Source organism: Phascolarctos cinereus, unplaced genomic scaffold (genome assembly GCF_003287225.1).
Source record: "Phascolarctos cinereus isolate Bilbo 61053 unplaced genomic scaffold, phaCin_HiC Scaffold_726;HRSCAF=1367, whole genome shotgun sequence".
Lineage (NCBI taxonomy): Eukaryota > Metazoa > Chordata > Mammalia > Diprotodontia > Phascolarctidae > Phascolarctos > Phascolarctos cinereus.
In genome coordinates this window covers 400,699,108-400,719,316 of record NW_027556098.1, presented here as the reverse complement: position 1 = coordinate 400,719,316, position 20,209 = coordinate 400,699,108, and the positions used below count along the sequence as shown (strand labels likewise).

The following is a 20,209-nucleotide window of genomic DNA, read 5'->3' as shown; positions in this document are numbered from 1 at the left end:
TCCCCAAAAAGCAGTTTTAAAGAGGTAGGATCTGGCTGCCCTAGACGAAGTCAAGTCACCTAACCCAGGTGTGTGCCCTCCTCGGGTACAGAAAGAATGAGTGGATATGGTTCTTGAATCACTGTCAGCGATATTTGAAAGATAATTAAGGATAGGAGAGATAATTCAGGGCTAGTAAAGGGCAGCCATTGTCCGGATTTTCAAAACCCTGCGGATGTAAAAGGTTTGTAAACTAGATCGAGGAGCTTGGCTTGAGCTCCTGAGACGATTCCAGAGCTTGGGAGTGTGGAGCTGCTCCGTGAACATCTGGGGAAGGAAGCCGCGGTCACAAAGAGCCAGCGTAGGGCTCCCAATGGAGCACAGGTCACTCCAGGCAAACCAGGATCCCTTTTTGCCAGGATTACCCAGCTCTGTTCACCTAGATTTCCAGCGAGGTGTTTGCTAAAATGTCTCATGCTGTCCTCTTGGAAAATATGGAGAGAGGTGGAAAGTGCTAGACAGCAGTACATAGATTCACTCCTGGGTGGTAGAATGACTAGACCCAAAGAGCATTGATGATGGGTCCATGGTGGGGAGGGAAGTCTATAATGAAGTGCCCCAGGAATCTGTGCTCAGCGCTGATTTGTCTGATGTGATTATCAATGAGTTGGGTGATGAAATGGCTGTGATTCTTTGTTCATTGAAGGATTATTTAGTCCTCTTTTACTTATAAAGGAGGCACATTTGTGTGTGTGTGTGTGTGTGTGTGTGTGTGTGTGTATGCATGCCCCAGATTAATTTTCCTTGGCCAGTCACTTGGTAAAATGTGCTGGGGTTTGAATCAGTGGACCCAGCTTCAAATCCTGGCTAAATTAGATCTTTCCAGTCTGTGTGACCTTAGCCAAGTCATATGCCTTCTTGGGTCCTCAGTTTCCTTGTCTGGAAAATGAGAGGGTTGGACGACAATCCCTAAGTTACCTTTCCAACTCTGGGGATTCTCTACCTGTACTTAAGAGCCTCCTTTTGATTTGGGGGCCTGAGTTAGTGAAATGCTGTGGAGTCACAGATGTGGCCCTAGGAGTGTTTGAGGGCCTGGGGGGTGACTCCCTGGAGTGGGGGGCACCGAGTCAAGGTGGAAGGGCTGTCTTCACCCTGAAGGAACCAGGAGTGTGAAAAGAAAAATCATTGAGGGACAGAAAGGGATTAAGGATTGAGATCAGTTCCTGGGGACTGAATAGGGAGCCCCCTAAGTATAACCAGGGAAGAAGGGGATTCAGTTTCAGGAAATGGGGTGGGGATGCTGGTGAATCAGGTGAATTCTGTCATCAATGTATGAACTTTCAAAGTGTCTCCTATCGTGTGCCAGGTACTGGGGGTACAGAGCCAAAAATAAACAGGGAGCTTACCATCGATAGAGGAAGATGATACATACCCAGAGAAGTATATAGAAAATAAAGGCAAGAGAGCTTTGGGGACTGGCGCATGGAACCTTGGCATGTGCGGAGCACTTTGTAACTTCTTATTTGAGCCTCTCAGGCACCCAGGATGTGGGAAATGTGTAAAATGGGATAGCCCCATTTTACAGATGAGAAAAACTGAGGCAAAGAGTTAAAGGGCTTGACTATGGTCAACTAAAGGATCATAGATTAGAGGGGAAAGGGATCTTAGAGCCTTCTCATTTTCCAGATGAGGCCTGGAGAGGTTAGGTGATTTGTCCAGGGGAGGGAAGTGACTTTCCCAAGGTCACATGGCACACCGTGACTAGAACCCAGGGCTCCCCTGACTCCTCACTTGTCTCCTTCCATGTCACCACACACCCACTGGAGAAGTTTTCATCGTGCTTTTTAAAATGCAGATTTGTACAGGAATGGAAGTATTTGTGCTCACTTTCCCCGACTAAGTTTCAGCTGCACACATTTGGGGTCACAGTCATGAGACTTTGGAGGTTACCTCGTCTGCCCCTCCCCATCTTATTGCAATGAGGCAGCTGAGGCCCGGAGAGGTTCCGGCTTGTGATGAGGGGTCAGGACCGGGATTCACATCCTGCCCCTCGTTTACAGGGAGACATGGACTCTCCCACGGTCACCCAGCCCCAGGATCGCAGCGCAGGTCTGCCCACGCCCCAGTCCTCCTCTGTTTGTTTCTGTGGCCCTGCCCCCTCCCCACCTGTCTTGTACTTTCTCCCATCTCCAAGCACTTGCAGTGGCTGTCCCCCATGCCTGAAAGGTGCTCCTTCCTCACCTCCACCTGTCTAGACGCCCTGGTTCCCTTTCAGAGCTCAGCTCAGGGGCCGCCTTTTACATGAAGTCTTTCTGGGTCTCCCCAGCTGTTAGTGCCTGTGCCCCAAAGTTACCTAGTTTTCATTTAGTGTTTTCTTTTGTGTGCTCGTGTTGCCCCCATCCCACTCAAAATAGAACATAAGATCATTAAACACAAAGACTGCTTCATTTTGTGTTTAGTCTGCCAGTGTCTAGAACATAGTAGGCCCTTAATAAACATTAAGTGCCCACTGTGTGCCTGGTACTGTGCTGATCTCATAATAAATACTTGCTTGGGGTAGTGAGATTTGCTCACATGGATTCTTCTGAGGTGGCTCCTAGGCCTTTGCTTGGGGTTACAGCCCAGTGTGTCCCATGCACCTTGCCCTTGGGACTAGAGCATCCTAGAGTGGGGCCCTCATTCACCCCTTAGGTCTGTGCCCGGATGGGCAGAGCCAGGCAGGTGCTATGGGTCCACTGGCTGACTTCCTGAGGCCAGGGGGTGTGGCTGGGCCCCAGAGGGTATAGCCTGGCCCTGCTGGGCCACACCTCTGGGCAGAGCTGCTTACAGGCTTGGAACGGCACTCACCAAACAGGTTTCTATTGGGGCATCTCTGACCCCAGAGCAAATGTAGGCCGCCTTAGGGAGGGGCATGGAAACCTGAACAGCCCTAGCAGACCTTACCAGGGCAGATGAGGGCCCGAGAGAGTTTCTGGGGCTGTGGCAAAGGGAATGCAGGAAGGACATTGGGACCTAGGGTGGGGGCAGGGAGGCCGAATGAGGCCCACCCACATGCATGGAAGGGGATCTGTAGAGGTATGGGCCAGGAGGGCATGGTGCCCACCAGGAAATAGGGCAAATGTGCCCAGGTGAAAGGCTGAGTGAGCCAGGAGCCATGCAGTGCTGGTGGAAATCTTTGGTCAGTTTGGGGGGAGCGGGAAAGGGGAGGGGAATTGGTGAGTCATGTCATGGACAGAGCTGGACACTGAGTCAGCAGAGATCTCAGTTGGCATTCCACCCGTGACACTTCCTGGCTGGGTGATCCTGGGTAAATTGTTGAACCTCTGAGCCATACTTTTCCTTGTCTGTAAAATGGGGCTAATCATGCCTGTAGTACTCACCTCACCAGGATAGTTTGAGCAAGTGGGAGGCTGTAGGGAAAGTATTTTGCAAACTTTCAAGTTCTTTATGGGGATAGGGCCTGGACCAGTGATTCCCTTGGAGCAGGGCACTCTGGGGTGAGGAAGCTCCATTTCCCTACACAGGTCGCTCTCTTCTGTATACCCTAAATCAGGGTCTGTAGGCTGGGGAGTGTGAATTTGCTTTTCAAAATATTTTCCTAGCTGTATTTCCTTGAACTGGTTTGCAATCTACTCCTTTTATATTATGCATTTAAAAGCATGATTCTGAGGGTCCACAGGCTTCCCCAGACACTGCCCAGCGGGATCAGGGCACAGAACAGTTGAAGAATGCGGGACTTAGAATCTTAGAGACTTTGCCTAGAGAACTGAGAATGTTAACAACTGTTACTATGACCTTGGGCACATCCCAGTCCTCGTCTGTTGTGAGGATTGCATAAGATAAGGCATGTAAAGCGGTTTGCAAACTTTAAGAGGCTACATAAAGGTGAGCTTCTGGCTTTCTCACTTGTTAAAAAGGGGATAATAATAGAACCCATCCCTGCACTAGACGTGTGTGTGTGTACACGCCTGTACGTATCTATAGATATGTGCATATGCATATATACATGCATGTATTTACATATACATGCATGCACACATATAGTTCAGTGCACAGAGTGCTGGGCCTGGAGTCAGGAAGACTCATCTTCCTGAATTCAAATCTGGCCTCAGATGCGTTCTAGCTGTGTGACCCTGGGCAAGTCACACACGTAGACGCACACGCATGTATATATGTATGCACCATATACACGCGACACAGTATACACATACACACATGTGTATATATGTGTGTTGAGTATATATCTGTATACATATGTGTGCATGTGTGTATTTATACACATGTATATATGCACACATTTATATATATAATTATTGAATGCACACATATAAGTACGTGTACATATGTGTGCAGAGAGGAGAAGAGGGGAGGGGAGGAATGAAATGACTGGCCGATGGAGTTTGGGGTGGGCCTGGGGTGGCAGTGAGGAAGTTAGGGGCAGGGCCCAGGTTCCAGGGACTCTGTGCACTGCCCTGAGCTGCCTGTGCATTCTTATTGCATCCTAATTATGCAGGATGTGTTTATAAGCTCATCACAGAGACATAAGTGAAGCACCAATGTTTGTCACGTAAATATTTGTGGGTAAACAGGATGTCCCTCAATCCTGATACCTTTTAGCTTCTAATGCCATATTCACAAAGAAGCTGTAATAGCTTGCGAGGTGCGTACTTGGACACCATCTCTTAGCACGTAATTAGTGGTCCTGAATAACAGGACTTAGATGAGCCTGGTGTAAACTCAGAGCCAGCTAGCCCTTGTGGCCGCGTTTGTTATGATCACTCACGTCGGGATGGAATTCTGTTATCATTCTTGTACTTGACCCATCCTGGCTGGTCTGGCCTGGGAGGTCTCCGGCCCCCTCCCTCCGAGATCAGCCAAAATAGCCTTCTCTCTGCTCCTCCCACCCGCCGCTCTGGCCCCCACCTCCCCTTGCCCTTCTGGTTCGAGTCTGAGCCCCACGCTGTAGACAGGCAGCCTCCCTCCCGAGCTACCCTGCTGTTCCTGCTGGATCCATTTGTGTCTGTCATTATTATCTCCCCATTAGAATGGAAACTCCTTGGAAGCCGGGATGGCTTCACTCTTTTACCTGCGTCCTTAGCACTTCTCATGGTGTCTGGTATCTAGCAGGTGTTTAATAAATAGCTGTTGATTAATTGATGTCGGGGATATGGTCCTAGGACTCTTTTTAGAATGTGGAATGTCCATATGCACACCCACACACAAGCACACACACTGAGTGGACCGTGGAGTCTGGGACAGGCCCTGGTGCTCTGTCTGCTTCATCTCCCCAATCTTGGGGCCCCAGCTTCCTCTGCTATAAAAGAACAGAGCTGCCCTGCAAGTTTCTGTTCAGCCCCTGATCCTAGGAAAAGCCCACTATTCAGTTAAGGTGGAGTGGGTGGCCTCTCCTCGATCCTTCCAGACTGTGCCAGTGACCCGAGCGGGGCGTTTTTTGCTACAGGGCCACTCCCTCTTTGGGTCAGAGTTGTCCCCCAGAAATTGGAGACATATACGAACTTACTTCTACCACTGAGGCGGCATGTTGGGGGGGATAAGAGGCAATTAACTTAGGTGGCCTAGTGGGTAGTGGTCTCCACCAGCAGGGTGGCCGAGGGCAAGACGCCTTACCTTTCCCAGCTGCTCCCCCCATTCAGGGTTGTGAACGACAATGAAATGAGGTAATGTGTAAGGTACTTTCTAAAACTTAAAACATGGTACAAGTGTTGATGCTGAAGATGAAGAGGGAATGGGTCCTGGTGTAGGGAACTCCCAGGTGCAGAAATTCCCTCTGCCTGTGCAGATCGTCACCTTCTCAGCAGCTTAAGCCTCGGAGAGGTTGATTGACCAGGGTCACACTGACAGCATGTGTAAAAAGCGGGGCTTGAACCCAGGTCACCCTGAATCCAAGGATGCCTCTATTTTACTCTGCCTTTCGTATTATCATTATTGTTATTTTTATCATTATCATCATCATTATTGTTATTATTACTACCACCATTGTCATCATTCTTTATTGTTATTATTTCATTGAGATCACTGAATCTGGGGGGCAGGAAAGACTTGGGTTGAAGTGTGAACTCTGCCGCTTTCTGGACATGTGACACTGGGCTACATGTATGTATGTTTTCTTGTCTTGAAAGGATGGTAAGCCCCTTGAAGGTAGGGATTATTTCTTTCTTTAATCTTTATTTTTTTATCTTTTCATCCCCAGCACCTGGCCACTAGCAGTCCCTCAGTTAATGCCTGTTGAATGAGTGCTGAAATGAGGCTCAGTTTTACCTTCTCTGAAATGGGGTTAATCAGAGTTTTGCTTTCACAGTGGGTTGTTGCAAGAAAGGAGTTAAGGAAGTTTGAGAGATTTCCCAGCTGGAAGAGGGAGCACAGAGATCATCAAGTCTGTCCCCCTGGAAGAAGCTGAGGCCTGCAGGGACGAATTTCCCCGAGGTCACGTGAGGGTCCCAGAGCCCAGCCTGGGTCCGACGTGTGGTGGTTTGGGTCAGGCTTTCATCAATGGGTGTTTCTAGCCCGGTTTTGGCCTCTAAACAGAGAGATATGTGTCCGCGGCAGCAGCTTAGAGCCTGGGGCCTCTCAGGGAAAATAGCAGGCATGAATGGCGGGCACTGTCTCAGGACACTAGAGGTCTGTCCTCGCCAGCATCTGCCATCAGAGAGTGTCCGAGCTGGGAAGGATGGTAGAGACCGTTTGTAGACCTAATTAGCACAGTGGGAAAAGCCCGACGAATCCAAGGGATTTCTCTTCCTTTTGTAACTTCCATGGGAAGGGGAATTGTTTCATTTTTAGTTACTTATCCCCAGTGTAGCACCCTGGAGACATTTAATGAGCTTTCATTGCTTAATTGGTTTTGTGTCCCACTGCTTAGCACTGTATCTTGCACACAGCAGGCAGTTAATAAATGCTGGTTGGTGATTAATTGGACTCAACCTGAATTTGAATCCCAGGCTTTACGGATTATTGTCTGTGGGACCTTTGTACACAGTAGGCAGTTAATAAATGCTTGCTGGTTGATTCGTTGGATTCCGATTCAGATTAAGTCGCTCTGATAGCAATAAGTCTTTACCACTTCTGTGCCTTTGTCTCGCTCAGCTCCCCCTGCCTGGTATGCCCTCTCTCCTTGTCTCAGCCTAATAGAACCCCTGTCTTCCTTGGAGGGTCTGCTCAAGTACCACCTTCTCCATGAAGCTGCCAGGGCCCTCCCTCCCAAACTGCCTGGTTTGGGTTTTGTGTTTATTCACTCTGTACTTACCTATCAGCAAATCGACAAGCGTCTATTAACCTCCTACTGTATGCCAAGCCCTGACTGTGTCTGTTTCACAGAGGAAACAAGCCCTGCTGTTGAGGAGACCGATGATAGTGCGTCCCCGTGTAGAATGAAAGCTCCGTGAGGGTGAGGACTGTTCCACCCGTGTCGGATTCCAGGGCATCTAATGCGGGGTCCAAACAGGAGCTTACTCGCCTGGGGCTTCGGGATGGCCGGGGGGCAGCCTTGCTCTACACATCCGGAAACCCACGACCCCGACAGGGGAAGCTTAGGGACAGTCAGCGTGCGGTTGTGGCTCCCTGTCCCTGGAGGGCTTTCAGCGGGGGCTGGAGAAGCAGGCCCCCTCCCCATGTGTTGGGGGGGGGCGGTCTTCCTTCTCAGGCCTGCTGGGCTGCGTTATTAGACCGAGTGGTCTCTGAGGTTCCTTCTGAAGCTGACACTCTGGGACTTGGCCAAGGGGGTTTGTGAGAGAATTGATAGCAGATGCCAGCTCTTCTGCCTCCCAGCCCCCATTGTCTCGTTTGAATGGAGAGTAAATAGACTAGTCTTTACCCCACACCTGATCGCCCCCATGTTACAGATGGGGAAATCAAGTCACAGAGATTAATTCTGAGGTCTTTCAGCTTCACTATTCACCCGTACACTTATTACCACACACTTACTAAGCGCCTCCTGTGTTCCAGGCACAGAGGACAGAAAGATGTGTCCCTGGAATTTATTTATGAAGCATACAATTAGTGCCCAATGGATGCTTGTCGATTGATTGAAATAGCCCCTGCCCTCTAAGAGCTTACAGTCTGTGTGAGAGAAGAAACAACTTTTACAGAGATTGGTTGAAGTGGATAGATGCCAGGCCTGGAGTTGGGAAGAGCTAAGTTCAAATCCAGTCTCGGACACTTAACTAGCTGTGTGACCCTGGGCAAGTCACTTTAACCTCTGTCTGCCTCAGTTCCCTCCATTGTAAAATGGAGGTAATAATAGCACCAACCTCCCATGGTTGTTTTGAGGATTAAATGAGATAATATTTGTAGAGCCCTTAACACAGTGCCTGGCACATAGTAAGCACCACATAAATGCTAGCTATTATGTTATCATTATTGTTATTATACAATATAATTAATATGTGTATATGCTTTTTAACATATATAATATTAGATATAATAAAATACTAATGTGTGAAATTTATGTAAATTTAGTTACATGAGCATATAAATTAATGTAATATATTAATATGTATGTGTGTATATTTGTACATGCATACACACAGATATAATTTAAATGTGGAAGCAAGACATTAGTGGCAGGGGTGGGGACTGCCCTTGAGGACCTAGAAGGTTACCTGTGACCTCGAGGCTTCAAGTTCCCCACCCTTGGTGGGGGGGTAGCAGCTGAGCTTGAGCCTTGATGGGAAGGATTCCAGGCAAGAGGTGGGTTCAGGAGAGGGAGGGGTGAGAGAGCCCTCGCTCCTGCCTTCACAGTAAATCTGCGTGGATTCATTCCTTTCACTTTCGATCTGTCAGCCCGAGTCTCCCCCAGTGACAGCCTTGAGCCAGGCCTGGTGTAGGAGGCAGGCAGATGCAGAGGCCTCGGCCCCCCTTTCTGGGAAGCCGGGGCGTGATTCCTGTAAGCCAGGGTGCCAGGGATGGGTGACTCCTCCAAGATGCGTTTCAGTGGTCCCAGCAGCCCCAGGGGAGGCGCAGGGGGTGCCCCTGGGCAGGCTGAGTCACAAAGAGAGGAGAGATGGTATCTTATCTGTATGTTGGCCCTTAGCCCTCTTGTTTGGTCTGAGGACTCCCCATCCTGGGGCAGCTTCAAAGTGCTCTCCTCTTCCTTCCGAAGGCTTCAGTAAGCTCATTAATTACGTGGAGCCAGAGGATGGTCAGAATTATGGAAGTTCAGAATCCAAAGGGGAGACAGGGCGCGTCAGTGGGAAGAGTCTGGTTCTGGGTTCAAATCTCAGCTCTGCCTCTGTTCCCTTTATGCTGGGCTATCTTAGGCTGTAGGGAGCCTCACTTTCCTCTTCTGTCAAATGAGGACCTTTCCAGTTCTGACCTCCATGGCCCCTGACTCATCCTCCACATGTTGCTGATAGATGACCTGCCCGCCCATCCTCTGTGGGGGAGGGTTGCTATTTGTTCTTGAAGAGGACCATGATGTCAGGGAGGTGATGCCATGCCATGCAAATGAATTGGATTTAGGCGACGCACAAGATGAGGCGCAGCCCCCGTCCTGGAGGAGCTTCCTTCTAATTGGGTCAATGTGGCCGAAGGGTGAGGGATTGGGAATCAGGACATCTAGGCTCTGCTCCTGGTCGTGCCCTGACTTGTTGTCTGACCTCCGGTGTGTCCCCTAACTCTGGGCTCAGTCTCTTCATCTGCTGCCATGACGGCTGAGGCCCTGTTTAGCTCCACTCGTCTGAGATTTTGAGAAAAACACCCTGATAGGTCTGGCGCTCGCTCTACTGTGCCACGTTGGAAGCAGGGTGAGAGGTTTGGTGCCAGGGAGGTGGGTGTGGGGAACAGTGGGAGGGGCGTGGGGAAGGGGGGTGGGACTGAGGGAGTCCACCGGGGTACAGAGTGGCAGAAATCTATTAGACTGAAGCTCTTGAGGTAGTCCTCTCTTCCCCCAAGCCACAGTGGGGGCTCCCAGCCACACCATCCCGAAAACATCCTTGCTCCCTGTGGTACGGAGCTGACTAGGCATGTGCCGGCTTCTTCTCACCCACAACAGCAGCCCGGCCCTTAGTTAGCACAGTGCCTGGCACACAGTAGGCCCTTAATAAATATTGATTGGATTAGTCATAGGGGCAGAAACAGGGAGGTCTGAGACCTTTTCCTCTTGGGGCACGGACTGGGGGGGGGAAGCTTGCTAGAAAAGTCCTGATCAGCTGCGACTTTGAGGGGAGAAGTTGATAAGAAGAGGGGGACCTTGGGGAAAGGCAATTGAACATAGGAAAAAAAAACCAGAATGAAGAAGAGGGACTTGATTAGGCCAAGGACAAGATGAGTCCACACTGAGGGTCCTGATGGCACGCACGCCCTTTGTCCCGTCTGTGTGTCTGGGACACAGAAAACAGCCCTGCCTTCAAGGAGTTCACATTCTGGGGGTGGGTGGATGCTACCAGTGTACAGATAAGTAAAGACTGAGTGCATGGGTTACTGTGCCAAGAGGGAGAGGCTGGGGGGTGGGTAGAGGAAAGACTTCCCCGGCGCTGTGCTTTGAAGGTTGGGAGCCGGGGATTCTGGGGGGATTCTAGAAGGAGAGAAGGCGTCTCTGCAGGTGCTATAGTCTCTCCCAGTGTGGCCTCCCTATCCTTCCCCTGCCTTGCTGTGAGATTTGCCCAGGAACTGGGACATTCTTTTAGAATTTTATGGGGATCATAGCAGAGCTTGGACGGCCCAGCCGATGTCCCCCCACTCTCCCCACCCCGGGACCTCTTCACCGGCTTTTCTGATCCCATGTGCCCTTCTCGGATGAAGTAGAAAAAATGCTGGATTTGGAATAACTAGAGGACCTCTTACTGCCTAGGGGACCTTGGTCAAGTCCCCTCACCCTGAGCCTTAGTTTCCTCAGATGTGAGATGAGGAAAGTGGGCTGGGTGATCTACTCTGTGGCCATCATTTGCCTTCCCGTTGCCTTTTGGGGTCCTGGCCCGGGTTGTCCTTGTGAGATGGTGACGTGCAGCCCCCTGTAGCCGCGCAGCCGTGAAGGCAGTGATTGCTTCATTAGATCCTTGTTTTCATTGATAGGAGGAACTCCAGTGAGCACACTCCCTCCGCTGATGCAGTCGTTGTACAATTTAGACTCAGGACTGCCTGGGGCATTAAAGGGTTAATGACTGGCCCAAGGTCATGTAGTCATCGTATGTCAGAGACAGGATTTGAACACAAGTGCTCTTGACTCTGAGATCAGCTCTTTCTACTTTCTTACTACTTTAATAATAATAACAGTAGTAATAAGAGGAAAATCATTAATTTAGATCTGGAAGGGACCCTAGAGGTCATGGAGTCCTCATTTTTACAGAAGAGGAAACTGAGAGAAGGATGCAGAGTGCTTTTTCCCAGGGTGCTACAGCTCGGGAGTGTCTGAGGTAGAACTTGAACCCATGTCTTTGTAGACATCCGGTGCTCTAACCACCATGCTGCATTGCCTCCCCTTGAGGAGATCTGTATGTAAAAGATTGGTGGCAGTGAGTGGCTGGGGCTCCTGGGCATCACTCTTCAGTCATTTTCAGTTGTGTCCGACTCTTCGTGACCTAATTTGGGGTTTTCTTGGCAGAGGCACTGGAGTGGTTTGCCATTTCCTTCTTCCACCCCATTGTACAGATGAGGAAACTGAGGCAAACAGGGTGAAGTGACTTGCCCAGGGTCACACAGCTAGGAAGTGTCTGAGGCTGGATTTGAACCTGGATCTTCCTGACTCCAGGCCTGGTACTCTGTGCACTATGGCACCACCTAGCTGACATCACTCCTCTTCCCTGAATGATTTTGGGCAAATTATTTCCTCTTGTTGGGTCCCTGTTTCCTCATCTTTAAAATAAGGGGATTGAACCATGGCCTCAAAGGTCCGTTCCATGTGTTCTGGAATGATCGCTTTCAGATTTGTCCCACTCCACAATAGGTAAATGAAGTGTTGGGCTCTTCCTTGAGATAATGTCCTGGGCCCCATGCCTCAGTTTCCCCAGCCTAGTTTTTCTCCCCCAGAGAAGCCACTTAAGGGAAGTGTGCCACCCTTCATGCCCAGCTTGGCTTTACCCCTGACCTGAGTGTCAGCTGAACCCCCTCTGTTTCTCCCCCCTCTTAGAGGGTTGCCCAGTAATCATGTCATTATATTAATGATGTTTAATAGTGGTGTTATAATCACAGCCCTCTGTTGTTTGGCAGCTGGGGAAGGTCCAGAGATAAGGGACAGGAGGGAAGTGGCGGTGGGAGGGGGGCATGGGCTGCCAGAAGGCAGTGAGGCGTTTCCCCTCCAGGGAGCCACCCCAGGTCCTGATGGTCTGCCTTGTTAGGGGTGCTCTAAGATGCCGTTGTGTTTCCATCTCATGGGGTGCCTCTTTAACTCCACCAGGACCCACCCCACCGGCATCACAATGTCTCAAAGGCATTCAGACGGCTCGTTGGATGAGAAGTCCAAGCTGCTGGAATATCGTCTTCACTCTGAGCTGCGCCTCGATAAGGACGGCAACCCCATTTCCAGGCTCCCTGGATCCCGGAGCTCCCTGAGGTCGATGGAGCACGCGTTCCAGGTGGAGCGCCCGCCGGGCGAACCCCACCATGTCATCCTGAGCACGGAGAGCCCTGCCGCGCTTAAGGTGGGCACCCAGCAGATGATCCCAAGGAGCCTGGCCGTGTCCACCAAGGCAAAGACGCCCACCCGCCACCAGAGCTTCGGGCAGGCCATTCTGAGCAAGGAGGCCGCCCGGCGGGACCCCAAGAGGCTGTCTGCCCCCAACTTCTCCCTGGATGACCTAGACATGGATGTGACCTCAGGAGGGACGCTGAAGCGGAACCTGCGGAACCAGTCCTACCGCGCGGCCATGAAGGGGTTCGGGAGCCCTGCCGAGCCCAAGCCCATGTCCACCCTCAAACCTCTGGCTGAGGAATCGGCCCAAGGTCAAGCCCGGAGCCCAGCCAGGAACAAGGTAAAGAGCACAGGGAGACGGCCAGCCCTAGGTGGCCGAGGCACCCCCCAGCTGGGCCCCGACTCTCCCCTCACTTTTAGGACACTGGCCTCTGGTGGATTGTAGGATTGATTAATAATAAGAACACTGACTACAATGACAATAATAATTAAGATACACCCCTATGAGGTCTGCCTGAACATTGCGTGTGCTATCTCCTTTGATCACGTGTTAAATAGGTTCTAGCATTATCCCTATTTTACAGAGGAGAAAAGTGAGGCAGAGGGGCTGACTTGTCCAGAGCCAAGCAGCCAGTGCAGCGGTAGTAAGAGTGACCCTGAGAACGACAACAAGCGATTTTAGGGCACTTTAAGGTTTGCAGATGCACTTTCTATGTGTTATCTGAGCTGTTCCTTACAACCTCCCTGGGAGGTGGGTGCTGTTATTATCCCCACTTTTCAGGCGAGGAAACAGAGGCTGGGGACTCACCCAAGGTCACACTGCCAGCAAATGTCTGAGGCTGGATTCAAACTTGGGTTTTCTTGACTCCAAATCCAGCGCCATCCACTGGACCATCCTGCCTCTTCTGGAAGCTGAAGAGCCCATGCCTCCCTCCTTGACACGCTCTTTGTATCAGTCAGGTGTGGCTGGTGATCTCCTCCCCCCACAGGCCTAGGCACTGCTGTCCTCTGGGCCCGAGACACCCACCCTCTTCAGGTCCCTCTTTCAGAATCCCCAGCTTTCTTCAGGGCTCGGTTCTGGCTGGTCTGTGCAGAGGCCTTTCCTACTCCTGCCTCCTCAGGACGCTTCTTTCTCTGTATCTCTCTCTCTCTCCCTCCCTCCCTCTCTCTCTCTGTCTCTGCATTTCTCTCTCTCCCCCCCTCCCCCCTCTTCCCCTCTCCCTCCCTCCCTCTCTCTCTCTCCCTCTCTTTCCCTCTCCCCCTCTCTCCCTCTCTGTCTCTATCTCTCTTCCTCTCTCTCCCTCTGTCTTTCCATTTCTCTCCCTCTCCCCCTTCCCTCTCTCTCTCCCTCTCCCCCTCTCCCTCTCCTTCCCTCCCTCCCTCCCTCCCTTCCTCTGTCTCTGTATCTCTCCCTCCCTTCCTCTCCCTCCCTCTGTCTCTGTATCTCTCTCTCCTTCTCTCTCTCTCTCCCTTCCCCCCCCCTTCCTCTCTCTATTTCTGTCTCTTTCTCTCTGTTTCTCTGTCCCTCTCTCTTCCCCCTCACACCCGGTGGTATTTTTCATCATTGTCTTTTTCTCTCTCCTACCTAATACAAGGCTTTAAAAATGAGGGAACTGGGCAAAATCATCAGTCATGTCGAACTCAGGTAGAAACGTGAGTCCCTAAACCATACAGAGGGATCCCTGAGGGCCTCATATGACTTAGAAAACCACAAAGTAACATTATCAATTTTATTATGTTTTTATTTATCTTGTTAATTATTTCCCACTTACATTTTAATGTGATTTGGGTCACTCTTTGCCTGAGTTTGACACCTCTGGACTCAATGACCATCAAGGTATCTCCCGGCCGTAAATCTCATTTATAGAATGTATTTGTTCATTGGAGTATGAATTTCTGGTAAGTGGTAGGCCAAGTTCAGCATTTATTAAGCACCTACTGTGTATGTGCTCATTTTGGAGAATAGCAGGACTCACTAAGCAGGGGAGGGTCATTCATAGTAGTAGGTAGAGCGTGTTATACAGCCAGGTAATAGCCAATCAGTCATCAAGCATGTCCTTGGCACAACCCAGGTGCTGGGCACTGTGTCAGGTGCTAGGGATTCAAAGAACTCCCCAAAATAGGGCCGGCCCTCAAGGAGATTACATTCTACTAGGGGAAAACAGCACATTCACCTAAAAGTGTGTGTGTGTGTGTGTGTGTCTGTATAGTTACACCTACATATAGACATACGTGTACATATATACACATGTGTATACACACACATGTGTATATATACACACATAGATGTAGCAATTACCAGGTCCTTAGAGCAGGCAAAGGAGTCAGTGGCAGCTACAGGGATGGAGGTGGGGCCTAAGCTAAGCATTGAAGGAAGTTAGGGATTCTGACAGGAGGCCGGGGGTGGGGAGAGAGCCCATTCCAGGCAGGGAGGTGGGCTGTGCTTGCCAATTAGAAGGCTCGAGGTACGGGTTTCATGGCTAGGTGAGAGTCATTTTGCATTACTCATTAATTACATATATATGGCTGCTTAGACAGTTCTTGGAAAGACTCATTTGTTTTCCTCCTAGGGCCCTGGTTATGATATAAATGTGTTAATTAGGAAATCCTGTTTTTATTTGAGAAGGCAAAGGATGACAGAGGGCGAAGTCAGAGTTAGCAGGAGGCAGAATAGTGGAGCAAGACCAGTGCCGGCCGCCATGTTGGAGTCACTTTCGCTCTGTGTCAGTTTCCTCTTTGAAGAGACCCAGCCCCCCTCCACACTAGTACCATCCAGCTGAGATTATTGTCAGTTCATCCGGTCAATATCTCACTTGAACATAGCTATTTTCATGTTGTCCCCTCATTAGACTGGAGACTTCCTGAGAGCAGGGTCTGGTTTTTTATTTTTTTCTTTATATTTCCAGTGCTTAGCCCAGTGCCTGGTACACAGTAGGTACTTAATGAAAGTTTGTTGACTGTTGACTGTCTGAATTCCCTCTGTTGATTATCTCCAATTTACCCTGTACATATACTATTTGTACATGGTTGTCTGCATGTTGCCCCCCATCCCCACCACCATTAGATTGTAAGCTCCTTGATGGCAAGGATTATTTTTAACTTTTTATCCCCAGAGCTTAAGCACATAGTAGGTGTTTAATTAAATGCTAGTTGACTGACCAAATTAGATCATCTCTCAGGTCTTACAATCTTCTGATTCCTGTGACTTCACCAGACTGCCAAGATTCCTGGGGAAACGTATGTATGTTTATATGTGTGTTGTATGTATGCAATTTTTTTTCTTTTTCTTTTTTTCCTGTTTTCCTCTTCATTTTTTTTCTTTCCTGACCTGCAGCTTTATACAACATGGATATATACATATACATACATACACACACACACACACACATAAATACACACACACACACACACACACACACACACACACACACACACACACGTTTTTCCAGGAATCTTGGCAGTCTGGAAAAGTCACAGGAATCAGAAGATTTTAAGACCTGAGAGATGATCTAATTTGCTCAGTCAACTAGCATTTAATTAAACACATAGTAAGCACTTAAACACTGGGTATACAAAGAAAAGTTTAAAACTTTAAGTAGGAGATGCTGGAAAAACTTTATACCAGTGCACACCCACCCATCAGGCAAACTGTTTTGCCACTTAGACCCCCCCGAATTGCCCATAGGAGGTAGAATGATTTGCCCAAGGTCACACAACCAGTACAAGTCAGAAGCCAGACTTGAACCTGTGTCTTCCTGGCTCTGAGGCCTGCCATTCATTCATAAATATGTTATATATTGGAGCTGATTTAAGAGCTGGCATGTTGTTCAACTCTCTCATTTTACAAATGAGAAAACTGAAGTCTAAGCAATCAGTCACCAATATTTATTAAGCACCTACTGTGTGCAGGGCACTGTGTTAGGTGTAGGGGAGGCAAATACAAAGAATGTCAATAAGTACCTATTCCCATGGAGATTGCTTTCTAAAGGGAAAGACAAATGCATCTACAACTATATCCTGCATAGATATAAAGCGGATAAATACCACTACATTCAAGGTAGTTACGTTCAAAGTCCTTGTTGTTTATCCTTTGTTCTAGAAGACCATGACACCTGGAAGGTAATTTGGGAGGGACCAGTTGTTGGGGGGGGGGCGGATCAGAAAAGGCTTAGTGAAGATGATAGAAGATGGCGCTTGGACAGGAAGGAAGAGTGGACTCCTGGGCAGAGGTTAGGAAGGAGAGTGTTCTAGGCATGGAGCATGAACCATGGTGCTGGTGGATGGAGTGTTGTGTGTGAGGAACAGAGACCTCAGAGTGTGGAGTGAGAGCGGATGGCCAGGAAGCCCGGGACAAGTTGGGGAGGGCTTTAAAAGCTAAACTGAGCAGTTTTGATGCTATCCTACAGATAATAGGAAGCTGCTGAAATTGGTTGGGTAGGGTAATCACGCGGTCAGATCTGGGCTTAATTAAAGAATCATTGCTGTGATGTGGAGCATGGACCAGAGTAGGCCAGACTTGTTGAGGAAGCTGTTGGAATAATCAAAAGAGAGAGACACACACACAGAGACAGAGAGAGAGAGGGAGGGGAAGAGGTCTTGCTGGTCTACCAGGAAGCACCTTGGCAATGTAGGTGTGCTGGGGCTTCCTAATGGCAGGCACCCAGGCCAGGGCTCTCAGCTCTGCAAGAGTTAGGGGTAGGAGTGAGGGCAAGAAGGGAAGAAAGAATGGAAAGCTGTCAGGGGACGAAGAGGCTGGATGGTTTGATTTAAGCACATCTTTCTGCCTGCTTGACAGATTGAAAGTTGAACTTTAATGGAAATAAGCAGGGACCTGGATTGTCCCCATTTGTCTGTTTACCTTTGAGGTCCAGGGCCCAGAAGCTGCCCAGGGGGTTGTGGTTAATTGGATTAGCTCTGGTGAGGGAGTTGGAGGTCTTTGCTGGGTGGGCATGCTGATCCCTGCTGGACATTACAAACATCTGTACTGAGGTCCAGGAACCAGAGCCTATGTGTCCATTCTAACCAGTTGGCTGCTTTATTAATCTCCAGAAAGGGCTCTTGGCATAGCAGAAAGGGGTGTTTTGTTTTGGTTTGGTTTTTTAAGTGATACTTGGTTAATACTTGCAACTGAGGAAGAGTGAGGCTGGTGAGGTCTCTTGAGGGTGGGTGTTCTCAGCTGCTGTGAGCTAAGCTGGTTGTGTGTCCTCACCAAGTCCAGCACCAACATGGACATGTCCCCCCAGGGTGGGGTGAGGGGGGCCACCAGGTTGTCTAAAGAGGGGCAAACTAATCCAGGTGGGAAACAGAGCTGGTGGAAAGCTTTCTTGAAGATCAGCAAAGGGATTGTCCTGGACTTCAAGCCTAGGCTAAGCACTGGGGAATACAAAGAAAGGCAAAAACGTGATCCTTGGACTCACGGAATTCACATTTTGAATGGGGGGAGATGGCGGGCAAAAGACTCTTAGATATATGCAGAATACCTGAAAGGTCATATCAGGGAAGCGTTATTAGCCAGGAGGATGGGGAAGGAGCTCTCACAGAAGGTGGGATTCAAGCTGAGTCTTGATGGAAGCCAGGAGGCAGAGGCAAAGAGTGGGTATATTCTAGACATGGGGGACCGCCAGTGCAAGGGCTTGGGGTGTCACGTGAGGAACTGCAAGCCAGTGGGTCTTAGAGTAACTGGAAGGTCATCAAACGTTAGAAGAATGGAAAGGTTGGAACGGGCCAGGCACCGTCCTGAGCCAGACGGTGACTCAAAGATAGAAATAAAACACCCCCCTCTGTCCTCATGGAGCATATGTTCTATCAGGGGAAGGTGGTGAGTACACAGATAAGTGAGAACAGTTGAATTTGAGTAGGGACAGAACAAAGTGGGGGAGGCGGGTAATCGAACCTTGCAGGGAGCAAGAGAAATCCTGAGGGGCAGAAATGAGGAGGGGGTACATCCCGGGCCCAGGGGACAGCTGTGTGAAGGCACTGGAGAATCAGAGGAAATAAATATGGCAATTTTAATTGAAATTGTGGCTGTTTTTTGAAGTGAAGGCAGAAGGGCAGCTGTCAAAGACTTTTGAGCATCGCTAGCTTGAGAGTCAAAGAGTATCAGGCCAACTATATTGACATGCGAAACCAGCTACGTACAAACAGTGATGGGGCTGTCTTTGGATTAGTTCCATATTTGGTTTTCTGGTAACTCATTCAAACCAGCAGCAGATGGGACTCCAGAAACAAAGTGCCTTGGGAATTTCAGATGTCTCAGATGGAAATTATTACAGCCGCAGCTCTGTACGGGCAGAGAGACAGAGTGGAAAGGTCAGAGCAGTGAGCAAAATTAACCCTGTGGTTTTCAGTCTCTGGTCTACTGAAGGGAACCAAGCTTATCTTATCGGTTAGCCTTACATTTCTGTCCCTGGGGGTGTCTCAGGATGGCCTGGCTTCTGAAAATCTCCTGCGTGAGCAGGTAGAATATTCTCATTGAAACGACTAAGGCATGATGATAATAATAACAATATATTATATATTGTAATCATATCATAATAATATATTATGGTACGCATATTATGATAGCAATATATAATAGTACATAATAATATATAACAATAATAATAACATTTATATAGCACCTACTATGTGCTATACACTGTGATAAGCATTTTACAAATATCTCATCATCTGATCTTCAAAACAGGCCTGGGAGGCAAGTGTGACTATTCTTATGCCCATTTTACAGTTGAGGAAACTGAGGCAGGCAAAGGTTAAGTGACTTGCCCAGGGTCACACAGCTAGGAAGTGTCTTAGGCAGAATTTGAAATAAGTAAATAGAAGGTAATCTGAACTCTTCTCTTTCTTGAGAAGTGTCATTGAGTCCCCATAGTAGCATATAGGACGAATTATAAATGCAGTCCGCTCTATCAACTGCACCACCTACCTGCCCATGAGGCTCCCCGGTCCAAAGCAAATAATGATGAGTTTTACTGGATTGTCCTGGTGGCGCCTGAATGTCCCTCTTCCCTGTACAGGGATGGTTGGAACATTTGTTGGGGAGAGGCCCTCCAGGTAAAGCATTAAAAGTCTTGCTGTCAGAACAAGGGGCTGGCAGACTGGATCCAGGTCTCCGCATCTCTTGTTCCTTGGGGTCTTGCCTCTGAGTGTGCTCATTTAGGCCCCCACTGTTTCTTTTCTCTGCTTTTCAGCACCCAGAGAACTGTTTGCTCTAAGCCAAGCAGCCAGGGAGGTTTCTGGTCCTTTCCCAGAACAGGAAAGGGCAGGTGCTCCCTGAGAAAGGGGCCTCTTAAAGAAATGGATGGCTCTTTGTGAGGAAGGGTGGGGGTCCTTGGTTCTGGGGCCCCACAGGGAAAGGGGAGTGGTCCTTGCAGAGCAGCCATCCAGTGATTCAGTAACAATGATTGAGCCCAAGGAGTATTAATTAAAACCCTGCCTTGTGCCAGGTGCTTGGGCTACATAAACTGCCCCTGCCCTCCAGAAGCTTCCATTCTACTGAGGGGGTTGGGGTAGGATCCCAGCGTTCCAGAGCAAAGCACCAACAGCTAGAAGAGGTGATCAGGAAAGGCCTCAAGGAAGAGGTGGCCCCTGAGCTCTGGCTTGAAGGATAATCGGTATTCCACGAGGCAGAGAGGAGAGAATAGTGCC

General features: G+C 49.2%; 1 protein-coding gene across 2 annotated transcripts in view; it reads left to right on the top strand.

Moving 5' to 3' along the window:
* The window catches only part of ARHGEF16 (Rho guanine nucleotide exchange factor 16), a 75,444-nt gene that overhangs the window by 8,758 nt on the left and 46,477 nt on the right, over positions 1–20,209 (top strand). Inside the window, exons 1-2 of one of the 2 annotated variants that reach the window (XM_020975502.2) lie at positions 9,097–9,740; positions 12,329–12,902. In XM_020975502.2, coding sequence (XP_020831161.1) covers positions 12,351–12,902 — 552 coding nt within the window. In that variant the 5' untranslated portion in view covers positions 9,097–9,740; positions 12,329–12,350. Of the gene's footprint in view, positions 1–9,096; positions 9,741–12,328; positions 12,903–20,209 lie in introns of those variants that run through there. The other variant, XM_020975487.2, reaches the window with a different exon arrangement.